The sequence below is a fragment of the Hylobates moloch genome, unplaced genomic scaffold (assembly GCF_009828535.3).
Source record: "Hylobates moloch isolate HMO894 unplaced genomic scaffold, HMol_V3 SCAFFOLD_1, whole genome shotgun sequence".
Taxonomy (NCBI): Eukaryota; Metazoa; Chordata; class Mammalia; order Primates; family Hylobatidae; genus Hylobates; species Hylobates moloch.
In genome coordinates, this window is record NW_026652276.1 from 1,241,358 (window position 1) to 1,262,877 (window position 21,520).

At 56.7% G+C, this 21,520-nt stretch overlaps 1 protein-coding gene across 21 annotated transcripts in view; it reads left to right on the forward strand.

Annotated features, from left to right (window-relative positions):
- Positions 1–14,391, forward strand: part of KIF1A (kinesin family member 1A) — a 124,016-nt gene extending 109,625 nt beyond the window's left edge. For 13 of the 21 annotated variants that reach the window (XM_032761702.2, XM_032761740.2, XM_058436577.1 and 10 more), the window contains 11 exons: positions 1,297–1,411; positions 2,827–2,960; positions 4,185–4,246; positions 4,663–4,808; positions 5,529–5,729; positions 6,293–6,370; positions 7,141–7,265; positions 8,238–8,390; positions 8,971–9,163; positions 9,999–10,117; positions 10,761–14,391. In XM_032761702.2, coding sequence (XP_032617593.1) covers positions 1,297–1,411; positions 2,827–2,960; positions 4,185–4,246; positions 4,663–4,808; positions 5,529–5,729; positions 6,293–6,370; positions 7,141–7,265; positions 8,238–8,390; positions 8,971–9,163; positions 9,999–10,117; positions 10,761–10,803 — 1,369 coding nt within the window. In that variant the 3' untranslated portion in view covers positions 10,804–14,391. The remainder of the gene's footprint in view (positions 1–1,296; positions 1,412–2,826; positions 2,961–4,184; positions 4,247–4,662; positions 4,809–5,528; positions 5,730–6,292; positions 6,371–7,140; positions 7,266–8,237; positions 8,391–8,970; positions 9,164–9,998; positions 10,118–10,760) is intronic. The other 8 variants (XM_032761657.2, XM_032761667.2, XM_032761678.2 and 5 more) reach the window with 1 other exon arrangement.
- Positions 14,392–21,520: the final 7,129 nt, after the last annotated feature.

Below are 21,520 nucleotides of genomic sequence, written 5' to 3' on the forward strand. Positions count from 1 at the left end.
ACATGTGTCCGACAGCAGCCCTCCCCGGTCCCTCTGCTTCCTTCCACACCCCCAACTTGTGAGACCCATGCCCTGCGTCCCAGACCATGTGTGCAGTAGACAGGGCAGCCTGGTGCCACCTGTGCTCCACCGCAGTCTCAGGAGGGGCCCGGCCGCCTTGGAGCCTGCGTGGCCGCCCAGCTGTGTGTGTCGATGTCTCTGAACTGTGTCCTTGTGAGGATGCTTGGAGGGGAACGGGGTGAGGCTGGGTGGATGGTGGAGTGGGCGAGCTGAACATGCTGCTCAGGGTCTGCAGAGTGGGCACATTCTGGATTCAGGCAAATTGTCCACCTCGGGTATGACCAGTCCTCCCTGTGAGCACCAGGCCTGAGGAAGTAGTTCTATCACTCTGCCATCCAGAGGGCTGAAAACAGGAACTCTCACGTAACAGAAAACCCTGTTCTAGAGCAGAGGGCACCCAAGGTGTTTGCGGAACGCGGTTCGACCCCATGGGGATGTAAAATCCCAGGCCCCTGGGGCCACCCTGGGACAGAGTTTGCGGGTAGCTGGCTCAGGCTGTGATCACTGTAACTCCAGGTTGGAGATCAGGGACACAGCGAGGCCGCCGCTGTCTCCCGTGTGCTAACAGAGACACTTTTGCACACGGCCTCACAGCAGCCACCCTGCCTCCATGCCAAGCATCCTCCCCCCGGGGCCTTCCTCTTCCCGATGGACCAAGGGTGAGTCCATTGTCAGAGGAGATGGACCATGGAGGTTTTTGGCAAATCTGGGCAGGTCCCCTTCAGGTCCAGGGAGAGATGGTGGCGCCTCCTTACTCAGACTGAGGTTGGGGTGGGCCCGCGCAGGCTCTGCCCTCTCCCTCCCTGCCTCTGTCCTTCCTCTCCTCCCTGCCCCAGTCCTCTCCTCCTGCCCTCCCCTCTCCTTTCCCTGTGTTCCCCACATCCCAGCTCCCTGTCCTGCCTCCTTCCTCCCTTCCCTCTCTGCCTTTCTTGTTCTCATTCCCTGCTGCCTCCTCTCCTTCCAGCCTCAGCGTGACAGCTGGGGCACCCTTTGTGGTGGAGCTGGGAAAATGCTGGGATCACCCCCATCGGGGCGTCCAAGAGACCCCACTCTCTGGGTCCTGAGTAAGGAGGGACCCATCCTTCCTGGCACTGCCGTCCGGGCTTCCAGTCTGTGCCCCCAGCCGCTCCCTTGCGGCTGCCCCATGTCTGTCGCTCTGTCTGTCTGCATGTCCCTGGCCTGGCTGAGAGCAGCTCCCACACCATCAACTTCTACTTCGTCTCTGCTTCCCTTCAGGACCTTTTACCAATTTGAGGCTGCGTGGGACAGCTCCATGCACAACTCTCTCCTGCTGAACCGGGTCACCCCTTATCGAGAGAAAATCTACATGACGCTCTCCGCTTATATTGAGGCAAGGCACCTATGCCAGGGCACTCCACCAAAACCACCCAGCCCCTGAAGCTTGAGGTTCTTGTAAGCTCTGGACAACCCCAGATGACCCAGATGACTTCTCAAGTTCTCAAATCCCTGGGTTAAATTCATGTGCCTTTAAAAAAACAAAAACAAAAAACCACTGGACTACAAGGTTGAATACATAAATCCATAAATCCATGTGCTTTTTTTTTTTTTTTTTTTTGAGGCAGAGTCTCACTCTTGTTGCCCAGGCTGGAGTGCAATGGCGCAGTCTCACTGCAACCTCCGCTTCCCAGGTTCAAGCGATTCTCCTGCCTCAGCCTCCCAAGTAGCTGGAATTACAGGTGCCTGCCACCACGCCCTGCTAATTTTTGAATTTTTAGTAGAGACGGAGTTTTGCCATGTTGGCCAGGCTGTTCTCAAACTCCTGGCCTCAGGTGATCGACCCACCTCGGCCTCCCAAAGTGCTGGGATTACAGGCGTGAGACACCGCACCCATCCTCCATGTGCTTTTAATGGCAGTTAACTCACTCTGCTAAACTTAGTGTGTGGATGTTGTCCTTGGGATGCAAGATGGTTGCAGCACCACCAGACATTGTGTCTGCATTCTGGCAGCACAAAAACAGAAGTGTCCCATCCCCACAGCACCCCCAGTGTCTGCAGTACATAGGCCGTGGCCAGACCTGGGCTGTGGCCTCCCTTCCAAGTGCAAGAGGCGACTGGAAGTGTGGGCGTTTCTTGCTGGTCATAGTAGTGAGGGAGAGGGAGGGTGGGGAGCAGTGGGTGGGGGCATCTGCAAGCACATCCCCTCTCTAGAGCCGAATTATTCCGGCTTCACATGGGGATGGTGTGACCATCTCACTGGATGGTGGCGAGGTTGCCGTGAGAAGGCGCTGGCAGAGCTCTTCCCAGCGAGTGCTTGGGACTCTTCAGCCCTGCACAGCAGCTGCCCCCACTTCAGGAAGACAAAGCTGTTCAGCAGTTAGCATGTCGTCCACCAGGAAGTCGTTTTCTGTGGCATTTGAGTTAAAATGCGCACATTCAAACAAGACCTGGTTTGATCCTCATAGACATTCCAGGGTCAGGGAGGGTGTCGCCCTAATTTTATGGTGAGGCAGCTGAGGCCCGAGTAGTGAGCCTGTGTCTGGGACCCTCGGGGTCCCCACACATGGAGACTGGTCCCTCAGGCAGCCCAGGGGTGGACAGAGCTGTGGCTGCCTGTCCCCAGTAGGGTTTGACTCGAGGGCAGGAGCAGAGACTTTCTCCTGCCTGGGTCCAGGCCACACCTGAGGCCCTGGGAAGGCCCTGGGGCTGCCCGTCGGTGCTGGGCATTGTGCCCCCAGGAGAAGGCTGGAAGGGCACCTGGGCACTTGGGGTGTCCTTGTGCCTGAGCCCCACCCCCGCCTATCTCAGATGGAGAACTGCACCCAGCCGGCGGTTGTCACCAAGGACTTCTGCATGGTCTTCTATTCCCGCGACGCCAAGCTGCCAGCCTCGCGTTCCATCCGCAACCTCTTTGGCAGTGGGAGCCTTCGGGCCTCGGAGAGGTAAGCTCCCAGGGGTGAGGACCACATGGACTCCCACCCTTGTCTTGGTGCGGGCCAGGCAGGGCTCTGCCTGGCAGCAGTCCTTGGGCCACTCAGCAGCTCACCCTCTGTGAGGCCCGGCCACACTCCTGGCTGGCTCCCTGTGCTCAGTCCGCTCCCGCTCACCCTAGATGAAGACTCTGTGGAGGCCACGGTTCCTGCAGGGGACACCGACACCACTATGAGGGACTTGAGGGCCAACCTGCAGGGGATGGGAGGAGGGGCAGCCCCGGGATGTCCACCTGGGGCCTCCTGTGGGTGATCCTGGGGCCACACCATGCCCCCCCGCCCACCACCAGTGACCTTCTTCCCTGAGGACCACAGGAACCTGTGCCATGGGACTGCCCATAAGGCACTGAATGAGGAGCTGGATAAATGGGCAGTGGCTGGAAGGGGCTCTGGACACAGCTTCCCACAGGACCTGCTGGGTGGCTCTTCTTGGAGGCTGTCGGCACCTTGGGGAGCCAGACACCAAACACCAGGACCAGCCGTGCTTGCGTGCTGAACACGTCCCTGCATTCTTGGGGGTGGAGGAGAATGAGCCGGAATGTCAGGGCCCTGACAGCAGGGCCGCTGAGGCTACCGGGCACCCGTGGCCACCTTCAGTGGGTCTCCCCGTGGTCTGCCACATGGACCTGGTGTCCAGGTTCACACTGGGCACAGCTCGGAGGAAAGAGCTTGGGGGTCAGGACCCAGTGTCCTTGAGGGCTAGCTGTGGTAATTCTGGGGTCACTCAGTAATTGTGGGATGCCACCGACCTGTCTGTGGGAGGGTGGCCAAGGTGCTCTCAGAATCTGTCCTGGGCACAGTGGGGCTGCTCTGTGGGGTATAGGGCCTGCGGGGCTCTTGACGCTCTGGAGGGACTGGAGATGCCAGATGCTGTGCTTATGCTGCCTGTGTCTCCCTTGGGCTGGGACAGATTGGAGGCTGCTGTGGGGGCCTGGCCTCAGGTCACAGCCCCATGGGCACCTGAGCAAGACCAGCCAATGCATCTTTTCTCTGGGGGCCGGAGGGAGTCTGGGATGAGGACTCTGAACAGAGGCTGTAGCTCAGGGACCTCGACACCCCTCCACCCCAGCCAGGCTGAATGCGCATTTGATAGTGGGGCAAGTCAGCAGCCAGGCTGGCTGTGGGTCCCCATTGCAGGGCCTGGTGACCGCATGTCACTCCTTCTACTCCCTGCAGTAACCGTGTGACTGGCGTGTACGAGCTCAGCCTGTGCCACGTGGCTGACGCGGGCAGCCCAGGTAGATATCTGCCCTGCTCTCACCGGGTGGGTTCCTGGCCTGCTCGACCTCTGCCCACTCAGGGTGACCACAGCGAAGCTGCCATTTGCAGGGGGGTCCCTCACAGAACACAAGCACTCACCTTGTGGCTTCTGGAGTTGTTCTGAGATGGGACAAGAGCGAGGGAGGAGAGTCAGGCCTGCTGGCTTCCTTGGGTTCCCAGGGCATAGCCGAGATGGCCATGGGACCCCGGGCAGGATAACTTCCTATGGAGGAGGCCTGCATGGCTCTTTGGGCCCCAGGGTGGACCAAGGACCAGGGGAAGCTCATCTTCACCCCAGAGGGGAGGCAGCTTCACAGATGGGCGGACCTCTAGGGTGGGTGGGAGGAGCAGCCACCCATCAGATAGGGATGGAATGCCCGCGTCCCCCATGCAGGGATGCAGCGCCGGCGCCGCCGAGTCCTGGACACATCTGTGGCCTACGTCCGGGGCGAGGAGAACCTGGCAGGCTGGAGGCCCCGGAGTGACAGTCTCATTCTGGACCACCAGTGGGAGCTGGAGAAGCTGAGCCTTCTGCAGGAGGTGAGGCAGCCTCAGAGGATGAGGCCCAAACGGCCGTGTCCATGTGGCTTTGTCTGCAGAGCAAAAGCTGGAGAGGGCCCAGTGCCTGGTGCCCACTGGGGGGCAGCACAGCTGGTCGGGAGTCACAGCCACCTGCAGGAGGAGCATGTGATGCTCCAGTGTGCACTGCGGGGCTGCGTGGCGCATGACAGAAACATGGCCAGTGTAGTACAGAGGCATGCTCTGGAGTTAGCCAAGGAAGACTATCAGGCATATAGACAGAGGCCAGAAAGGGACCCGGAAGGAGAGTCGCAGGGCCAGGCTGCCCTCTGCGACTTTGATCAGGGAAACCAACATGCAGCACCTAGGCACTGCCTCGGGGCGAATGTGTGTGTGACACGTGACCTGTGACGTGTGAGATGCGTGAAGCCAGGGCTGTGCCTACCCCTCGGCCCTGCCCCAGAACCTGGCGTGTGAGATGCATGTGTCTGAGAGGGAGCAGCTTGCTTGCTGGCCATGAAGGCGGCAGGGCTGGGGTGGGGGCTGAGTGCTGTCAGCCCCCGGGGTGCCAGGGTCTGTTTCCTCATTTCACAGCTGAGGGCCATCAGTCTCCAGTCTTAGCCCAGGGGAGGGTGGGCTCTCCGGGGTCTGCCCAGAGGGTCATGCTGCTGCTGAGGCTGAGCCCAGCTCCGGAGGTCACCCCTGAGGTGCAGCAGGTAAGGCCTTGTGTCCTGTCTGAAGGTGGAGAAGACCAGGCACTACCTGCTCCTGCGGGAGAAGCTGGAGACCGCCCAGCGGCCTGTCCCGGAGGCACTGTCCCCGGCCTTCAGCGAGGACTCTGAGTCCCACGGTTCCTCCAGCGCCTCCTCCCCGCTCTCGGCTGAGGGCCGCCCATCACCCCTGGAGCCTCCCAGCGAGAGGCAGCGGGAGCTGGCCGTCAAGGTGGGTCCAGCTGGTGGGCAGTACACCCGTAGCCCCAGGCCCTCAAGGGCCCTGAGTCATTTCTGGGCAACTCCAGCAACCCAGCTTTGCCCATGGCTGCTCTGGTTAGCACCACCAGGAGCTAGGAGCTTGAGGGGTCCCTAGGGTCCCCTTGCCCGCTGACTGTACCCCACCTGCACTGAAAGTTGGGTGCCTTTTGCAGTCTCCCTTCCCAAGCGATGATTCACTGTCTCTTGAATACCTGTGCTGATGGGGAGCTCACCACTTCCATCTACAAGTGGCTCTTTTGGCGGCTGAACAGGCCTCTGGGAAGGCCTCCAGCACTGGAGGCAGCACTGCCTCTGGCCTCACACCAGGCCCTGAGCCAGAGCCTGACCCTGGGAGACTTCCTGGGCTCACCCGATGACCTGGGCGGGGTGGAGGTGCTGCCCACCTTGACCCGCTGTGCTCTGGCGTCGGAACCCACCTGTGTCTGGGGAGGGGTGGGTAGAAGAGCCTGCAAGGCTGTCTGAGCAGGGTCGCGGGGGGCCTGGCCCCTGACCACGCGTGTGCTCTGTCCACAGTGCTTGCGCCTGCTCACGCACACATTCAACAGAGAGTACACACACAGCCACGTCTGCGTCAGTGCCAGCGAGAGCAAGGTAGGCGCGGAGGGGCTGCACCAGGCTGTCCTGCAGGGCTCGGGCTCCCATAGGCAGTGGTCCCCGAGGAAAACTCCCATTCCGTGTGGGAAAAGGCAGTTAAGAGTTTCCTAGGAACACGTCTCAGTGCAGAGGGACACCTCATACCTAAGTGGCTGGTTTCCCTGGGTAGGCCTGGGGTCTATGGGAGGTGGGGACGTGAGTGAGGGGCCGGGTGGGTCCAGTGGCCTGGGACTCACCCACACGCTCGCAGGCTTCTGCTGTCTTCCTGGCCCCCACCCTGTCTGGCCATCACCCTGTGGCCTCTGGCCCAGTCAGTCAAGCCCCCACTTGGCTGTCCCTCCTCCTCCTGGGACCAACCCCACCCCTGTAGCCTGGGAAGCTGCTGCTGTGCTGCATCATGCATGGAGCTCCAGCCCCGGCCCATGGCCTTCCTTGCCCCCGTGGCATCACCCAGCGCCACCTCACGCTGGCACGGGCAAGAGGCAGCAGGGCAGAGCTTACCCAGCCCACTCCTCGAGGCGTTGGCAGGGTGGCTGCTTGGGTCAGGCCAGAGCCTGAAGTGATGGGAGAGGCCAACCAGGGGCCGCAGGGGCTGGAGGGGGCCAGGGGTCTTGAGCTGGCCAACTTTGAGCCAAGCCTGCTGGTAGGAGGGGTGGGTGCCCTAAGCAGCAGGTGTGGGGTAAGCGCAGGCACAGGGAGCAGCGCCCGCAGAGGCCGGAGAACCCTCTTCCCTGTGTTCCCTGAAAAAGGCCTTCTCTCCTCCGCAGCTCTCCGAGATGTCTGTCACCCTGCTCCGGGACCCATCGATGTCCCCTCTAGGGGCGGCTACTCTCACCCCCTCCTCCACTTGCCCCTCTCTGGTTGAAGGGCGGTACGGTGCCACTGACCTGAGGTGAGTGAGCTCCAGGCTCTCGGAGTGGCTTCCGGCACCACGGCTGACCCATGACCATGGCCATGAGTCGGGCACAGAGAGCACCGAACGGGGGGCCCCAGTGGCTGAGGGTCTCGGAGTGGCCACAGGCTGAGGGAAGGGCCTGGAGGAGTGGAGTCCGTGGCCCTCTCAGAGGGCGCCTGTGCCCCGCCAGCTCCATCCGAGTGCGTGTGTTCTCTTCCCTGAAGACCAGAAATGGGTGGAAAACAAGCTAACGCTCCCTTTTCCTGAGACAGTGCTTATAAAATAATGGAAAAAGAAAAGGTTACGAAAGGGGGCGTGAGAGCCGTTAGAGTCAGTATTGCGGAGGGAACACCTGGCCCCTGCAGGTCCGCATTTGGAAGAGACCCCGTGTGAACCCCTTATGTACGAATCATAAGCAGGCAGATGGTTTTCACTCTTGTTTTAAAGTGCCTTAAGGGTTCCAGAATTTCATTTAAAAAAGAAAGACAGTGGCATCAGCTGGCCTTGTCTTCTGCAGGCCTCCTTGACCACCAGGTCGAGTCGCGTGGGGCCTGTCCCATGTGGGGGGCCCATGCGGGAGGCCAGCAGCACCCTCTGCTCCAGTGGCTCCTTAGAACCTCATGTCACCTTCAGTCCAGTTGTGGAGATAAAGAAATGCTGGACTTGCTTTCACAGGGTGGAGGTGGGGGCAGGAGAGCCACTGGGAGAAGGGCGTGGAGTGGGGCACAGGCTCCCTGGCTGGGCCCCGAGGTTCCTGGGGGACCCTCCCCACCAAGCCCAGCACTTCTTGGAATCGGGCACAAGCTTGGCTGTCCTGGTGGACGGGCCCCGGGAGCTCCCACTGTGGGCACAGCTGGAGAGACCCCGCGAAGGTGCCCTACTGCGGCTCTGAGGAGGGTGAAGCCTGGGGGAAGACGGCCCCAGGCCCAGGGAGGCCTGCAGTGTGCAGCACTTCCCTCTGCTTCCCAGGACCCCACAACCCTGCTCCCGGCCAGCCAGCCCAGAGCCCGAGCTGCTGCCAGAGGCCGACTCCAAGAAGCTCCCTTCCCCTGCCCGGGCAACAGAGACAGACAAGGAACCCCAGCGCCTGCTGGTCCCTGACATCCAGGAGATCCGAGTCAGGTGTGTGGGGCTTCCCTGGAAAGCACCGCCATCAGCTCGCTCTATGTTGACAGGAGACAGACAGGCGACCCTGATCCCCATACTAGGGGCACAGGGACCCTCATACCTGGGAAGACAGACAGGTTGCCTGACGCCCATACTGGAGGTTCAGGCAGGCTGCCCCTGACCCACATGGAGGGGCAGCTCCTTGCTGAGAGGTCAGGCAGGGCCCTGTGACCCACATGCCTAGGCTGGGAACCAGCACAGAGCACAGGGGAGTGGGTGGGGTCAGAGCCAAGGCCCAGGTGGGGAAGTCGTGGTCACTGGGCACTGTGTGACAGCCTTGCAGCAACTTTAGCTTATTTCTTTAAGTTTTTCCATTTTATGGTGGGGAAACTGAGTCCCAGAGCTGGCTTGGTGATCTGGTCTCCAGCCTCCTGGGTCGGGGTTCTGCCAGGTGCCCTTCGATGCCTCGACCCACTTTCTGGCTGGGGAGGTGGGTGGCACTGCTGCGTCCCAGCTCTGGGTGGTGGACGGTGAGTGCCCGAGTCAGCCACTGCCCCCACCGAGGGCCCCAGCGAGCAGCTCTCTCTGCCCTCAGCCCGATCGTCTCCAAGAAGGGGTACCTGCACTTCCTGGAGCCGCACACGTCGGGCTGGGCCAGGCGCTTTGTGGTGGTGCGGCGCCCCTATGCCTACATGTACAACAGCGACAAGGATGCCGTGGAGCGGTTCGTGCTCAACCTGGCCACTGCCCAGGTGGAGTACAGCGAGGACCAGCAGGCTATGCTTAAGGTGCGGCTGGGCCCGGCTCAGGCTCGGGCACCAGGAACCCTAGCAGGGCAGGAGCTGAGCCACCGTCCTCTGCAGCCCTTCATCGGAGCAGAAGGCCTATCTTCTCACCCCAGACTCCGTCCTGTTCCACAGAGACCAGGCTCAGGGACTCAGCCTCAGGGATCCTCTGTCCTTGCCCCAGGCCTCTCTGCCTGCCCATGGGGCGCATGTTCCTGGTGACAGCTAGTGGGGATGGGCTCTGGTCAGGGCAAGCATTAGTATTCTCCTGTGTGATGGCCACAGCCATGTCCCTTCCTCCGGAGTCACCCAAGGTGGGTGGCATCAGCCCTGCAGGAATGGGAAAGCCACAGGGCTCAAAGGAGCCCTCCTGCCCCCACTCTGCCCAACCCTCCAGCTGGAATGGCCCTGGACAAGTTCAGGAGCCTGGACTCGTCAGGCTGGCTGGAGAAGAAGTTTCTCTGAGCCATCTGGAGGTGGCCCCAGTGTCTACGAGATGGTGTTTTGATTCCCTGTGGTGGGAGTGGGTGGTGTGAACCCACATCTGGACCAGCAGCCCAGCCAGGGTTCCAGGGAGCAGGGAGCATGAGGGGCAGGCATGTCCCATAGGGATGCAGAGCAGTGGTGAGGGTGTCCTGGGACCACCGGCCGCAGATGCGTCCAGAAGGCAGTCACAGCCCTGGCTGGGTCAGCCTTCCCCTCTGTGTCCCCTCCGTGTCCCCTCCCTGGGACTTTCCTGGTGGTGCCCCTCCCCTGCCTGCATGGGCCCTGGGGAGCAGGAGGGTGGTGTGCTGACCACGGGGCCTGGCACCTCCTCACCAGCAGCCTCCCTCTGCAGACACCCAACACATTCGCGGTGTGCACGGAACACCGCGGCATCCTGCTGCAGGCGGCCAGCGACAAGGACATGCATGACTGGCTGTATGCCTTCAACCCCCTCCTGGCTGGGACTATACGGTAGGGCTGCCTGAAGGGCGAGGTTGCTGCCATGGGGGTCCTGCCCTCAACTGGCTCCTGGCCAGGACCATTTGGTAGGACCCTGCTGCAGGACGAGACTGCTCTCCCAGGGGTCCTGCCCTCAATCCCCTCCTGGCGGGGACCATTCAGTAGGGCCGGCTGCAGGGTGCGGTTGCTCTGCCAGGGGTCCTGCCCGCAAGGCCACCTGGGGAAGCAGTGCGGCCAGGGGAAGGCGGTGCAGCCTGCCCTTGCTTGTGTGGGCTGGGGATGCCCTTAGGGCTGTCAATGCTCCCTCTGAGTCGTGGCTTCTTGTGGAGTGATAAATCCCAGGCCATACTTTCAAAATTGCATCCTAACCCAGTGGCCCTGGCATGGGGAAACCGTGTGCCCTTGGGCAGGCTGTGGAAGGAGCTGGTCCCTCCCACAGTAGGGATGTGAAAAGCGGGGTGCAGGAGGGGACGGGTGGGCTGAGTCCTACACATCAGAAGCAGAGATTCAGTCCCTTCCCCAGGTGATGAGAGAACCAGCAGGGACATGGGGTCTGTGGCTGCCCCTCACGGCTGCCTGCCTGTGGAGGGCGTGGTGGATATAGCCTGCAGGTGCCCCTGGCCTGACCATGCCGCCTCTCCCAACTCTCCTGCAGGTCCAAGCTCTCCAGAAGGAGGTCTGCCCAGATGCGGGTCTGAACCTGAGCCCTCCCATGACAGCCGGCAGGCCCAACCCATCCCCACCCTCATCCTCATCTGTTCTGTCACCTGCCGCCCGGCCCCTCTCCTGCCAGACAGCCCACGACCGGGTCGACCCCCCAGGGGACGCCCATGCCAGGCCCGGGGACCTGTGCCACATGACCAGCTGTGCTCCCAGCAGAGGCTGCGCGTGTCAGTTCTTCTTGCAGAATGTGCTTTGGTGGAACAAGCTGGGAGAGGCTGGGGGGGCCAAGGGCACAGGTTACGGGGGTTCTTGCTGCCGTTCTAATATTTTTTTAAGCATAGACAGACTTATAATTAATATACGTTAGTGACATTGAATCAGTCAACTCGGAAATTAACTATAAGACTTGTTCTATTTATAAGTATTTATTTCTAATGCCTCCACATAGCCCTGTAATATTCAGATGGAACCCCCAACCACCTCCACCCCATTTGTTCCCACTTGTGTCTCCCAAGCCTGCTAGGGACAGGCAGGGCAGGGACAGCCACCTTGGAAGGCCACAGTGAGGAGCTGTCTGGACCAGTGGGGCACCTTGGGGCTAGCACACGGGTGCATCGCCTGGGCCCCAGGCTTCTCCATAGCCACATGGGTCCTGGGTGTATGTGTGGGAGGGTGGGGGAGTGTCTTTGGTGCCTGAAGTCTGCACAGCATGGAGGGTGGTGTGAGTTCCTCTGGTGGGAGGTAGAACGCACATCTCTTCTGGGCGGCCACCTGAGATGTGACTCTAAGAAGAGTTCCAGCAGCTTCCCCCAGGAAAGAGTGAGGGGTGACACTCGGCTCTGGCCCTGAGATGAGGCAGACGGCACCCAGGCTGTGATCTGTCCTGGGCGGGGACCGGGAGGGAGTGGGGTCAGGATCACCCACCAGTGTGCAGACTATGGGGCTGTGTGCTGTCCCTGGACCATCAGGGCAGGGTGATGGGTTGAGACCAGGAAGTCAGGGAAGGTCAGAATTCAGGGTGACGGTCTAGGTGTCGAGGGCTGTGGTGCAGCCTCTTCAGCTGCGGTGAGAAATGGAGTGAGCTCAAGGTAGCTTCTGGGAAGAAATTCTGCCATTAGCAGGTTTCTTGCAAAGACATTCCTCTCTTTGTTCCCAGGGCAGAGAGTTTCTGTGAGTCCCATTGAGAAAATCCCATGGGGTGGGGTATCCTGGTCAGTCGGCAGTGGAGAGTGGCTGGCTCGGTGGTTATTGTCTTCAAGAAGCTCTTCCCTTCTGCATCTGTGGTGTCCCTTTGTTCTTGTCCCATTTCACCCCCTCTGCAGACACCAATGTCCGAGGGCCACCCAGGACAGGACGGGGGTCAGCCCCAAGCTGAGAGTCTGGTCATAGGAGTCACGTCCAGAGGCCTAGGGAGGTTTTAGGGCCCTCCCCACCCACACGCAGAGGTTGATTTTGTCTCTTTTTAGCTCAAGGAAAGACAGTAGCCAAGCAACAGAGCCCCTCTCCCGCCGTGGCCCGTGGGAGCAGTTACATCGGGTCTGGCGCTCCAGACCTAGGGCCCAGCACTTTCATCAGATCCTGCCTCCTGGAGTGGGGGAGATGCAGCATACCACTGGTTCTGAGGCCCCTACTCTCCCAGGCTGTCCCATATGATGGTGACATGAGCCTCAGAGACCCCAATCCCATGCCTGGGGGAGAGACAGCGGCTCAGGAGTTGGGGAGCATGGGCCTTCTACACCACATGGGAGGGCTCTGGCGTGAGGTATTCCTTCGGGAAGGCTGTTCAGGCCCCTGAAGTTCCATCTCGGAGAGTGGGGTGCAGGGCAGGCGGGCCAGGACCCATGCTGGCTGCAGTCTCTGTGGCTGCCTGCCTGGGCCAGCCTGTTTGGGAGCTGGGACTGTGGACTTGCCTTTTCGTACCTGGGCTCAGGTGCGGTGTGGCCACGCCGCCCTCATCCCCTGCCTGGGAGGCTCTCCCAGGGGCTGATGGGGGGTTTCTGTGAGGGAGAATCAGGGCTCGGGAAGCCACGTCTGGGAAGACAGGACACAGCAGCTTTCTTTGGAAATCTCCCAGGTGAGGACTCATATCCCAGAATAAAATTCAGAAGCCAGGTGGCCTGTGCTCCCCATGGGTGTCCTCTGGAGGCAGTGGGCCAAGACGCAGAGAGGAGAGGATGCAGAACAGCTTCTTGCAGAAGCACCTGCTCCAGCATCCAGGGCTGCCTGGAGGCAGGAAGGAGAGGCAGGGGCAGAACACACTGGTCTGAGATGAGTGGGAGCCCCACGGGCCCCAGGCAGGCTAGAGGAGGCGCAGGCCCTGCCACGGCCAACTCAGGTCAGCCAGCCTGAGGCTGCGGCCTCCAAAGGGTCTGGGCACGCCCCCCAGGTCGCAGGTGTCTGAGGCCAGCCAACCTGCAGAGCACTAGCGGCATGAGTGGGCTGAGAGGAGGTGCCTGAGAGCTGCCTAAATTCAGAAGCCTCCACTGCCATGGAGACTGCCTGGCTGTGTCCTCTCAGCCAGGTGCCGTGTTGGCCTTGGCTAGGACCCAGAGCCACGCTGCAGCCTCCGCCGACTCCCTCCTTCCAGGCCTGCTCTAGTGAGGAGTGCCTAAGCCAGGACCCAGAAACTCAGAGTTGATGGTGAGAGGAGGCCGCCTGAGTCAGGACACCTGGCTTCTTGAAAGTTCGCTCTGCCAGAAACCACCTAGGGATCGCGTTAGCTGCATTCCTTGAGCTCCCCAGGAGTCGGTTTCCACATCTGTGAGGTGGAGGGCTGGTGTGGAGGTGCTCACGGGGTGCGGTGCTCAGGAGACAGCCAGGCCCAGCGTGGCTGCTGCTTCCTGCTAAATGGGGAAGGTGAGACAGATCTGGAAAGCCGTCTCCTTCAGATGGTTTCATTTAATGCTTTAAACTGCCAAGTCTGAGGGCTTGTTTTGGTTTGGGGGCAGCCATCCTCCACCAGAAAGGGGGAGCTCCTTCCGCTGTGGCTCCAGATAGAGGGGGATGCCAGGCTCCAGGCTGACCAGCACTCGGGCTCTGATGGGACATGGCCAGTGCCTAGGGGTGCCAAGTCCAAGGCCTCCCACTGGGAGTCATCGCTCGGAAGATGCCAATGTTTCACTCACCGGCTGCACAGGCACAAACTCCCCCACCCAGGATGGCTGTGATGAGGTGGCCCTCCCTGTCAACCCTGGTCCCTGAAGTCCCCGGCACCTGGGGCCCTGGTGGGGCTGATGTCACAGGTGTTTACTGTGCTGCTGCACTGGTCTTATGCCAGCCTCACCCATGTGGGGACCACGGAAGGCACACTCCCTTACCCCGGTGCCGGGCCGTGTGGTCCCCTAGATGGACAGCAGCTGTGGCGACCTGCGTTTCTCCCTGGGCCTGTGCTTCCTGTAGTTAGTCCGTCCCCTGGTTCCCCTGTGGCTCAGAGGCCACGTCCCTGGCTTGTACATATGTGATTGCTGTGGGCACACCCCAGACCCCATGTCGTAGCTGCCGTCCCGACGTCACGACGCCCGTCCCGATGTCTTACACCCGAGTGTTAGCCCTAGGCTCCTGTACTGTGTGTGCACTTGAGGCTCTGTCCAATTAAGAAATAAACGTGGCTCTTACCCAACACACTCCCGTGGGCTCTGCTGTGGCTTTTTTTGCGTGTTAGGTGTGTTGGGGGGCCCCGGAAAATGGTTGTAGGTGCATGCATCCAGCGTGGTCCAGAGACTGTGCCCCTCCCCCAGTGATGAGGCAGGGAGGGGCTGGCTTTCGAGGTGGGCATGGGGAGGTGGTGGGGAAGGCGTCGAAGACTGAGTGTACGCAGGGTGCTGGTCTTGGAGGATCAACCTCCACCTGCCTCCCTCCGTGACCGGCTGCACCCCTGTGAACCAGCCCCAGGCGCCTCTCCAGGGACACAGCACCTACCACCCTCATACCAGGCCACTGCACCCATCCCAGGCAGCCTCTGGGGCTTGGACCCTTCAGAGTCTCTAGTCCATGGGGTCTGCACCTGGGCCCAGATCCTCAGAGCCTCCTGGAGTTCCAGAGGCCGCGCCATTGCACACGAGGGCCTTAGTCTTCTCCAAGGCATGGCAGGAGTTTGGGGACCAGTGTCGCACTGATGGCTGATGGGAGGATGGGGTGACAGCCTTGCACTTTGGGGGACTCTGGGCAGGGCCCCCAATCCTTAGGAGCCCCCAGGCCCTCCAGAGGTGAGTGGCTTTATGTCACAGGTGACAGCCATCTCCAGGACATTGAGTGAGGGTGGCACCTGCTCGGAAGGCAACGCCTCTCAGTGGGCCTGGGAGGTGGACCCTGCCGGCCGGCACGGGGCTCCGGGGCCTTGTGTGGGGCCACCCTCTGGCTACAGGTGGGAGGGGCTGTGTCAGGGCTGACATAGATACTGTTCAACCCGTGCGGACTCCTCCTGTCTGAGAGGTCATAGTCTTCCAGTCCTGAGATTATAGACTTAGAAATTTTTGCCAGCTGGGCGAAGGGCACATACAGTTCCTCTCTGTGCTTTTTTTTTTTTTTTTTTTATAACTTCTTGTGAGCCTACCATTATTTTAAAATGAAAAAGAAAAAACTTTTTATTCATCGGATTTTCTAGTTTCTGTACAATGAATTTGTGTTACTGTGTAATTCTTTTAAAAATTAAGAGTGAGAAGCAAATCAAACCAGAATTCTGTGACTGGGCAGAATCATAGCGGCCTCCTCACTGGTTGAGGAGGATAAATGCGTTAGCTTTGGAAAAGGCTTAGGACGGGACCTGACACAGACTAAGTGCTGTAGGAGGTTTCTGTTTTTTAAAACAATGAATGAACCTAACAAAATTAACATTAAGTAACAAGTGGCTGTGCCTTCCAGTGTTAAGAAGAAACCTGTCGCCACCTCTGCTTCCACCTGACCTTGTTCTTGGGGCCCCAGGGATGACACGTATCATCCGAAGGTCCTGGAAGACCAGGGAGTAGAGCCAGGAGTGTGGGCTGAGTGGCACTGGGCTTCCGTGGTTGGTGCCTTCCACCAGCAGTGTGACCGGGCTCTGGGACCTGGGACCACTTCTGTGTCCAGGGCAGTGCTAAGCTGGGCATGGTCATCCTGTGCCCGGTGGGGCCTGGTTCACATTCCCCAGCTGCATCCTCTCCTGGCTGGGATGGTCCTTCTGTCCACGTTGGTGCCTCAGTGCAGCCCTGGCTGGTGGTTCTCTGAGGCCCGGGAGCCATTCAGACCCTTTTGATGCCTGCAAGTCTCTGCTGCCATCCAGCGAGGGCTGGTGGCACAGTTGACTCACACGGACAGACAGACTCACGTCTTAACTCAGCAGATGGCCACTGTCACTCCTGCACAGGCGGCGGTCCTTTAGGGGTGTCGACTAAAGCTTTCACAGCCTCCAGGATGTGTAGAGGGCAGAAAAGCCCGGAAGCCCCAGCCTTGAGGACAGAGTCCACCCCTGTGCAGACAGCCAGTGATAACCCCAACCCGGTCCCCAGGGAGAGGTGGCCTGTAATGCACCTGGCTCCCTTCTGCTCCAGCCTCCTGCCCATCTTGACACCTCCTGCTACTGCCCCAAAACCTGACTCGGCCCAGGGCCCCTCCTATGTCCCCTGTGAGCTGGAGTCTGAATGCTGAGTCCAGGCTCTGGGGAGGCTCCCTAGCTCCCCGCCTGTGCGGCAGATCCTGAAACTGAGACCCTGACCCTAAGATGGTTCCAGAACCCTGGGCTGAACCTTGCTGGCCCATCCAGCCTGTGCTCTCCTCTCCCCAAGACCTTAAGGCTGGCTCCATGGAGCCTGGAGCAGACCAAGCCACATTGTGGGTGTCTGGAGGCTCACGTGTCCATTGGACGCGTTGTGTCTCTGGGGAGCTGAGCCCCGGCCTTGGGGACACCCGGACAGGATCCAGCAGATTCCTCATCCTACTGGGGTGACACCCATTGGCCAGCTAGACCCAACTGGACCCAGGGCCAGAGGGGCGCAGGCATGTCCTGCCTATAGTCCAGGGCGCAGGAGGCAGGGACTTAACCCATCACCTCCGCGGCCTTCTCCTCTCCCTACCAACCACCACTTGGAGCCCGCCAGGCCCCCAGCCAGGAGATCTTGACTTTATAGGTGTGTGGGGTGTCAGAGGATCCTACTGCACAGCAAATGGTATTTCCCAAGAAGAATTCCCATGAGCTGCCCCTCTTCCCCCCAGTGTGGGCTTCCAGGACCTGGCCCGAGAGCACCCACCAGCTTCCTGCCTGCTCTGCACTCCACACCTTCCTCCTGTCATGTGTGGTGTGAAATGGTGCTTTCCTGATTCTTCCAGTACAGTAAACAACAGAGCAACATGGGTCCTTACACATAAAACCGTGCTCTTATCCTACTTTTGGGGACAAAGTCGTAGCTGGAATTACTGTGTGGGAGTTTATATAAATTCAAATGTGCATCTTACATGTGTGTGTGGGTCTGTGTGTGGCATGCGTGTGCACGCGTGTGCACACACACACACACGGCTTCTGAACATAATGCCCATCATCCTCTCACTGCATGTCTGAGTCTCTTTAGTCTTCCCCATTTGACAGGTGGCAAGTGGCACCTTATCATTTTTCAATTTTATTTATTAGTGTTGCTAGATTATTTTCATGTGTTTTTATATATATATATGTATGTATGTATTTATTTATTTATTTATTTTTGAGATGGAGTCTCACTCTGCCGCCCAGGCTGGAGTGTAGTGGTGCAATCTCGGCTCACTGCAACCTCCGCCTCCAGGGTTTAAGTGATTCTCCTGCCTCAGCCTCCCGAGTAACTGGGATTACAGGTGCCTGCCCCCACACCTGGCTATTTTTTGTATTTTTAGTAGAGACAGAGTTTCACCATGTTGGCCAGGATGGTCTTGATTGAACTCCTGACCTCAAGTGATCCACCCACCTCGGCCTCCCAAAGTGCTGGGATTATAGGCGTGAGCCACTGTGCCCAGCCAGATTATTTTTATTTCTTTTGTGACTTGCCTATTAGGTCTCTGGCCAAATTTTCCTCTTAATTTGCAGTCAATTACACATATATCAGATAGCTCATTCCTTTGTCATATGTTTTAATTTTCTAACTTTGTAATTTGTCTTTTTGTTTTGGTAATATTTTATTTTGCCTTATAAAATTATGTTTAATATCTTTTAAAGTCAAATATAGTTTATTTTTCAAAATTTCTAACCTTGGGCATTGTGCAGAAAAGAATTAGCCCAACAGGCTTGCACCTGCTACTCTTTAAATGTCTGCTGCGAGGTGGAGCCTCAGACGGCTTCTGGGAACTTGGCACTTGAACTGTTCCCTGGATGACAATGAGGGTTCACTGTGCCCAGACTGTACAAATACTATAGCCCTTGATGCACTTTCCTTCTGAGTCTGGAGTTTGGTGTGTTCCAGGCAGGGCATGGCCAGCTTCTGGTCAACACCACAGGCACTGAGTCCCTACTAAGCTCCCCAATGGGGAGCCCTTAATATGGATGGCCATGCAGTGTTGCTGGGAATGAAACACGTCCTGTGTTACTCTGTGGGGAGAGAGGCCTTGGAAGCACAAGCCTGGTTTCCTTCACACCATGCCCCATGCCTTTTCCACCCCATGCTTTTTCCGTTCACAGATGTGGTTTCAGAGCCTTTTGCCATAACCAGTCTCAGCCACAGCACCACTGTGTGCTAGATCCTGTGCATCCTTCTAGAAAGTCTCTGAACCAGGGATGACCTTGAGGACTTCATGATACAAGAACACACTTTGAAACTCCTTTCCCATTCATTTCACTTATCTCTAATAGTGATTTCATTTATGTCATCAAATAACCTATCTCGCATGATATGACCACGTAGAGTTTACTCTGGGAATGAAGAGGTCACTTCATATCAAGAAATCTATTAATAAAATCCATCATATCAATAGGGCTAAGAAAAAATGGCCATCACCACAGATGCAGAAAAGCTAGGAACAGAGCAGAACAGCACGCTAGCATCACCACAATTCGATGGGTTTTGGAATTACTAGCTAATTTCTTTACACAAGAGAAAGTAATCAGAGGGATAAAAACAGAGAAGGAAATGTAAAAATTATCTCTTTTGCAGATGATAGAATTATATATCTGGAAATCCCAAAAGAATCCATGGGAAAACCACAAATAGCCTGAATTTGAATTTGGAGGGTCAATATGAAGATATGATAGATTTCATTTTTCTTTAAAAAATACACATTTCCTAGTTCCATTTATTGAAAAGGCCTAGAAACAACAACCAGCTCCTTAGCAGTGACACATTCCTAGAACTGAGACTGTATTGTCTAAATAGAACTTCTCTCTAACACTGGGAGAAATTGCTAGTTTCAGAGCAGGGATGAGAATTGCACAAGATTATCATGAAAATCTTTTCAACAAAAACATTATCACACTTTAAGGGTTTTGCCAATAGGACCCAGAGTCATTGTCAGACTTCAAGGGTTGTGTCAAAAGGACCCAGGATCCAACTTAGAGGCTCCCACTGGCCTAAGATGGGACAACTTGAACATCAGTAAGGCTAATAAATATGATGACTGGAACACATGTGATATGGTTTGGCCCTGTGTGCCCATGCAGATCTCATCTTGTAGCTCCCATGATTCCCACATGTCATGGGAGGGACCCAGTGGGAGATGATTGAATAATGGGGGCGGATCTTTCCTGCACTGTTCTTGTGATAGTGAATGGGTCTCACGAGATCTGATGGTTTTAAAACACAGGAGTTGCCCTACACAACCTCTCTTTTTGTCTGCTGCCATCCATGGAAGATGTGACTAGCTCCTCCTTGCCTTCTGCCATGATTGTGAGGCCTCCCCAGCCATGTGGAGCTGTAAGTCCAATAAACCTCTTTCTTTTGTAAATTGGTCAGTCACAGGTATGTCCTTATCAACAACATGAAAACAAACTAATACAACATGTAATATGATTACATCTATTGGTTTATAATGACAATTAAAAAATTGTAAAAAAAAATAGCTCAAAATAGCTCACTGGTAACCATCAGAGGATGCAACTCATTTCAGAAACAAGTAAATCAGGAAAAAGAAACAAGCATTATCCTGTCTTCCCTTAGAAACTGTACCTAAGCATGGCCAGGTAGCCGAGGAGCAGAGGTTTGTCTTTGCAGAAGTATTTTTCCTATAAAGGAAGAGAGAAGGTCATCCTAAAACCCCATGGCTGTGTAATCCCCAACACATGAGCAAATGAATGAATGAATGCGGCTAGGCAGTGACATCACCAAAGACACAGCAGGGCAAAATCTACCTCTGGATGGAACGGCACAAGCCCACCTGAGGGGTGGTTTACAAAAACCTGGCGCTGAAGCTGATCACGTGTCCAGATCCAGCTGTAAGAAACACGGGGGAGATAGGCTATGACGACAGACACCGCAGGACGCCTGCATCGAAACCCAGACGTGGGAGACTTCACTCACAAACGACCTCTGCTCTTCACCAGATAAATTACAAGATGAGAAGGTGAGGGAAATAGGTTAAAAGAAATTTAAGAGACCTCATGTGGATCCTAAATTTTTAAAAAGTTAACATTAGGTGAGTGCCTTTGGTGCGTAAAGAGCTTGGAAGTCATGAAGCTCATCCTTACAGTAAGAAAAGCTGACAAACCTGAAAATCAGTGTTTTCTTTCACCGATCGAAGCTTTGAGCTTGCAGGGCATACTGCCACCCCAAAGTCTGAAGAGACAGCACAGAGTCTCAGTGGAGACTGGCGCCCTGGAGCAGAAGGTGCTGGAGCCGCTGCTGGCAGGAGGCCGTAGATGGCAGTTCTAGCGAATTGCTGGAGGCTGTGTGTGGACCAGCTGGAGAGAGAGCAGGTCCTGCACCCCAGGCTGGGGGGACGCTCATGTGCTCATGGATTTTACTACCATGAACCCCACCAAGTTCTCACAGAGAAGAGCAAAGAAAAATCCCCTCATGTTCCCATCAGGGGGAGGGGCAGAGTAATCATCTTGAAACATGACGAGAACTTCCTCCACAGCAAAGGACTCTGGGGTGGAGGTGAGAAGGAAAAACGAGAAAGAGATGGGAACTTTCCCAGCTTGATGAAGAACATCTACAAAACCCCACAGCTGGCATCACACTTAACGCCCAAAACTGGCAGGTCCCCCGCTTAGACTGAGGGAGGGCGATGGTGTTCCCTCTCAGCACTCTTTTCCACGTCCTACTGGAAATGCTAAGTGCAGCCAGACAAGGAAAGGGAATAAGAGGAATACAGGCTGGGAAGGAAGAAATGGAAGTACCTTTCTTTGCAGACAATAGAGTTTTCTATGTAAAAAATGCCAAAGAATTGACCAAAAAAAAGAAAAAAAAAAAAACTCTTGGAACCAGGAAGTGAGTACAGCAAGACCACAAGATACAAATTAATACACAAAAGTTAAATAATTTATAATTATTGTGTATTACTTTCCTATAAACCAGCAATAAATCATTGAAATTTTAAATAAAAATGCCATTTATAATAGCATTAAAAAAGAAACAGAACTAAGTAGGTATAAATCAAACAAAATATGTAGATGATCTGTATGTAGAAAACTACAACATTTCTGAAAAGAATCGAAGAGCATCTAAAGGAATGGAGAGACATTCTGTGCTTATGGATTGGAAGATTCAGTGTTGTTAAGATGTCAATTTTTCCTGGTTGGTGCTATAGATTCAATGCATTCCCAATCAAAATCCCAGCAAGCTAATCAGATATTGACAAACTGAGTCTAAAGTTTATATGGAGAGG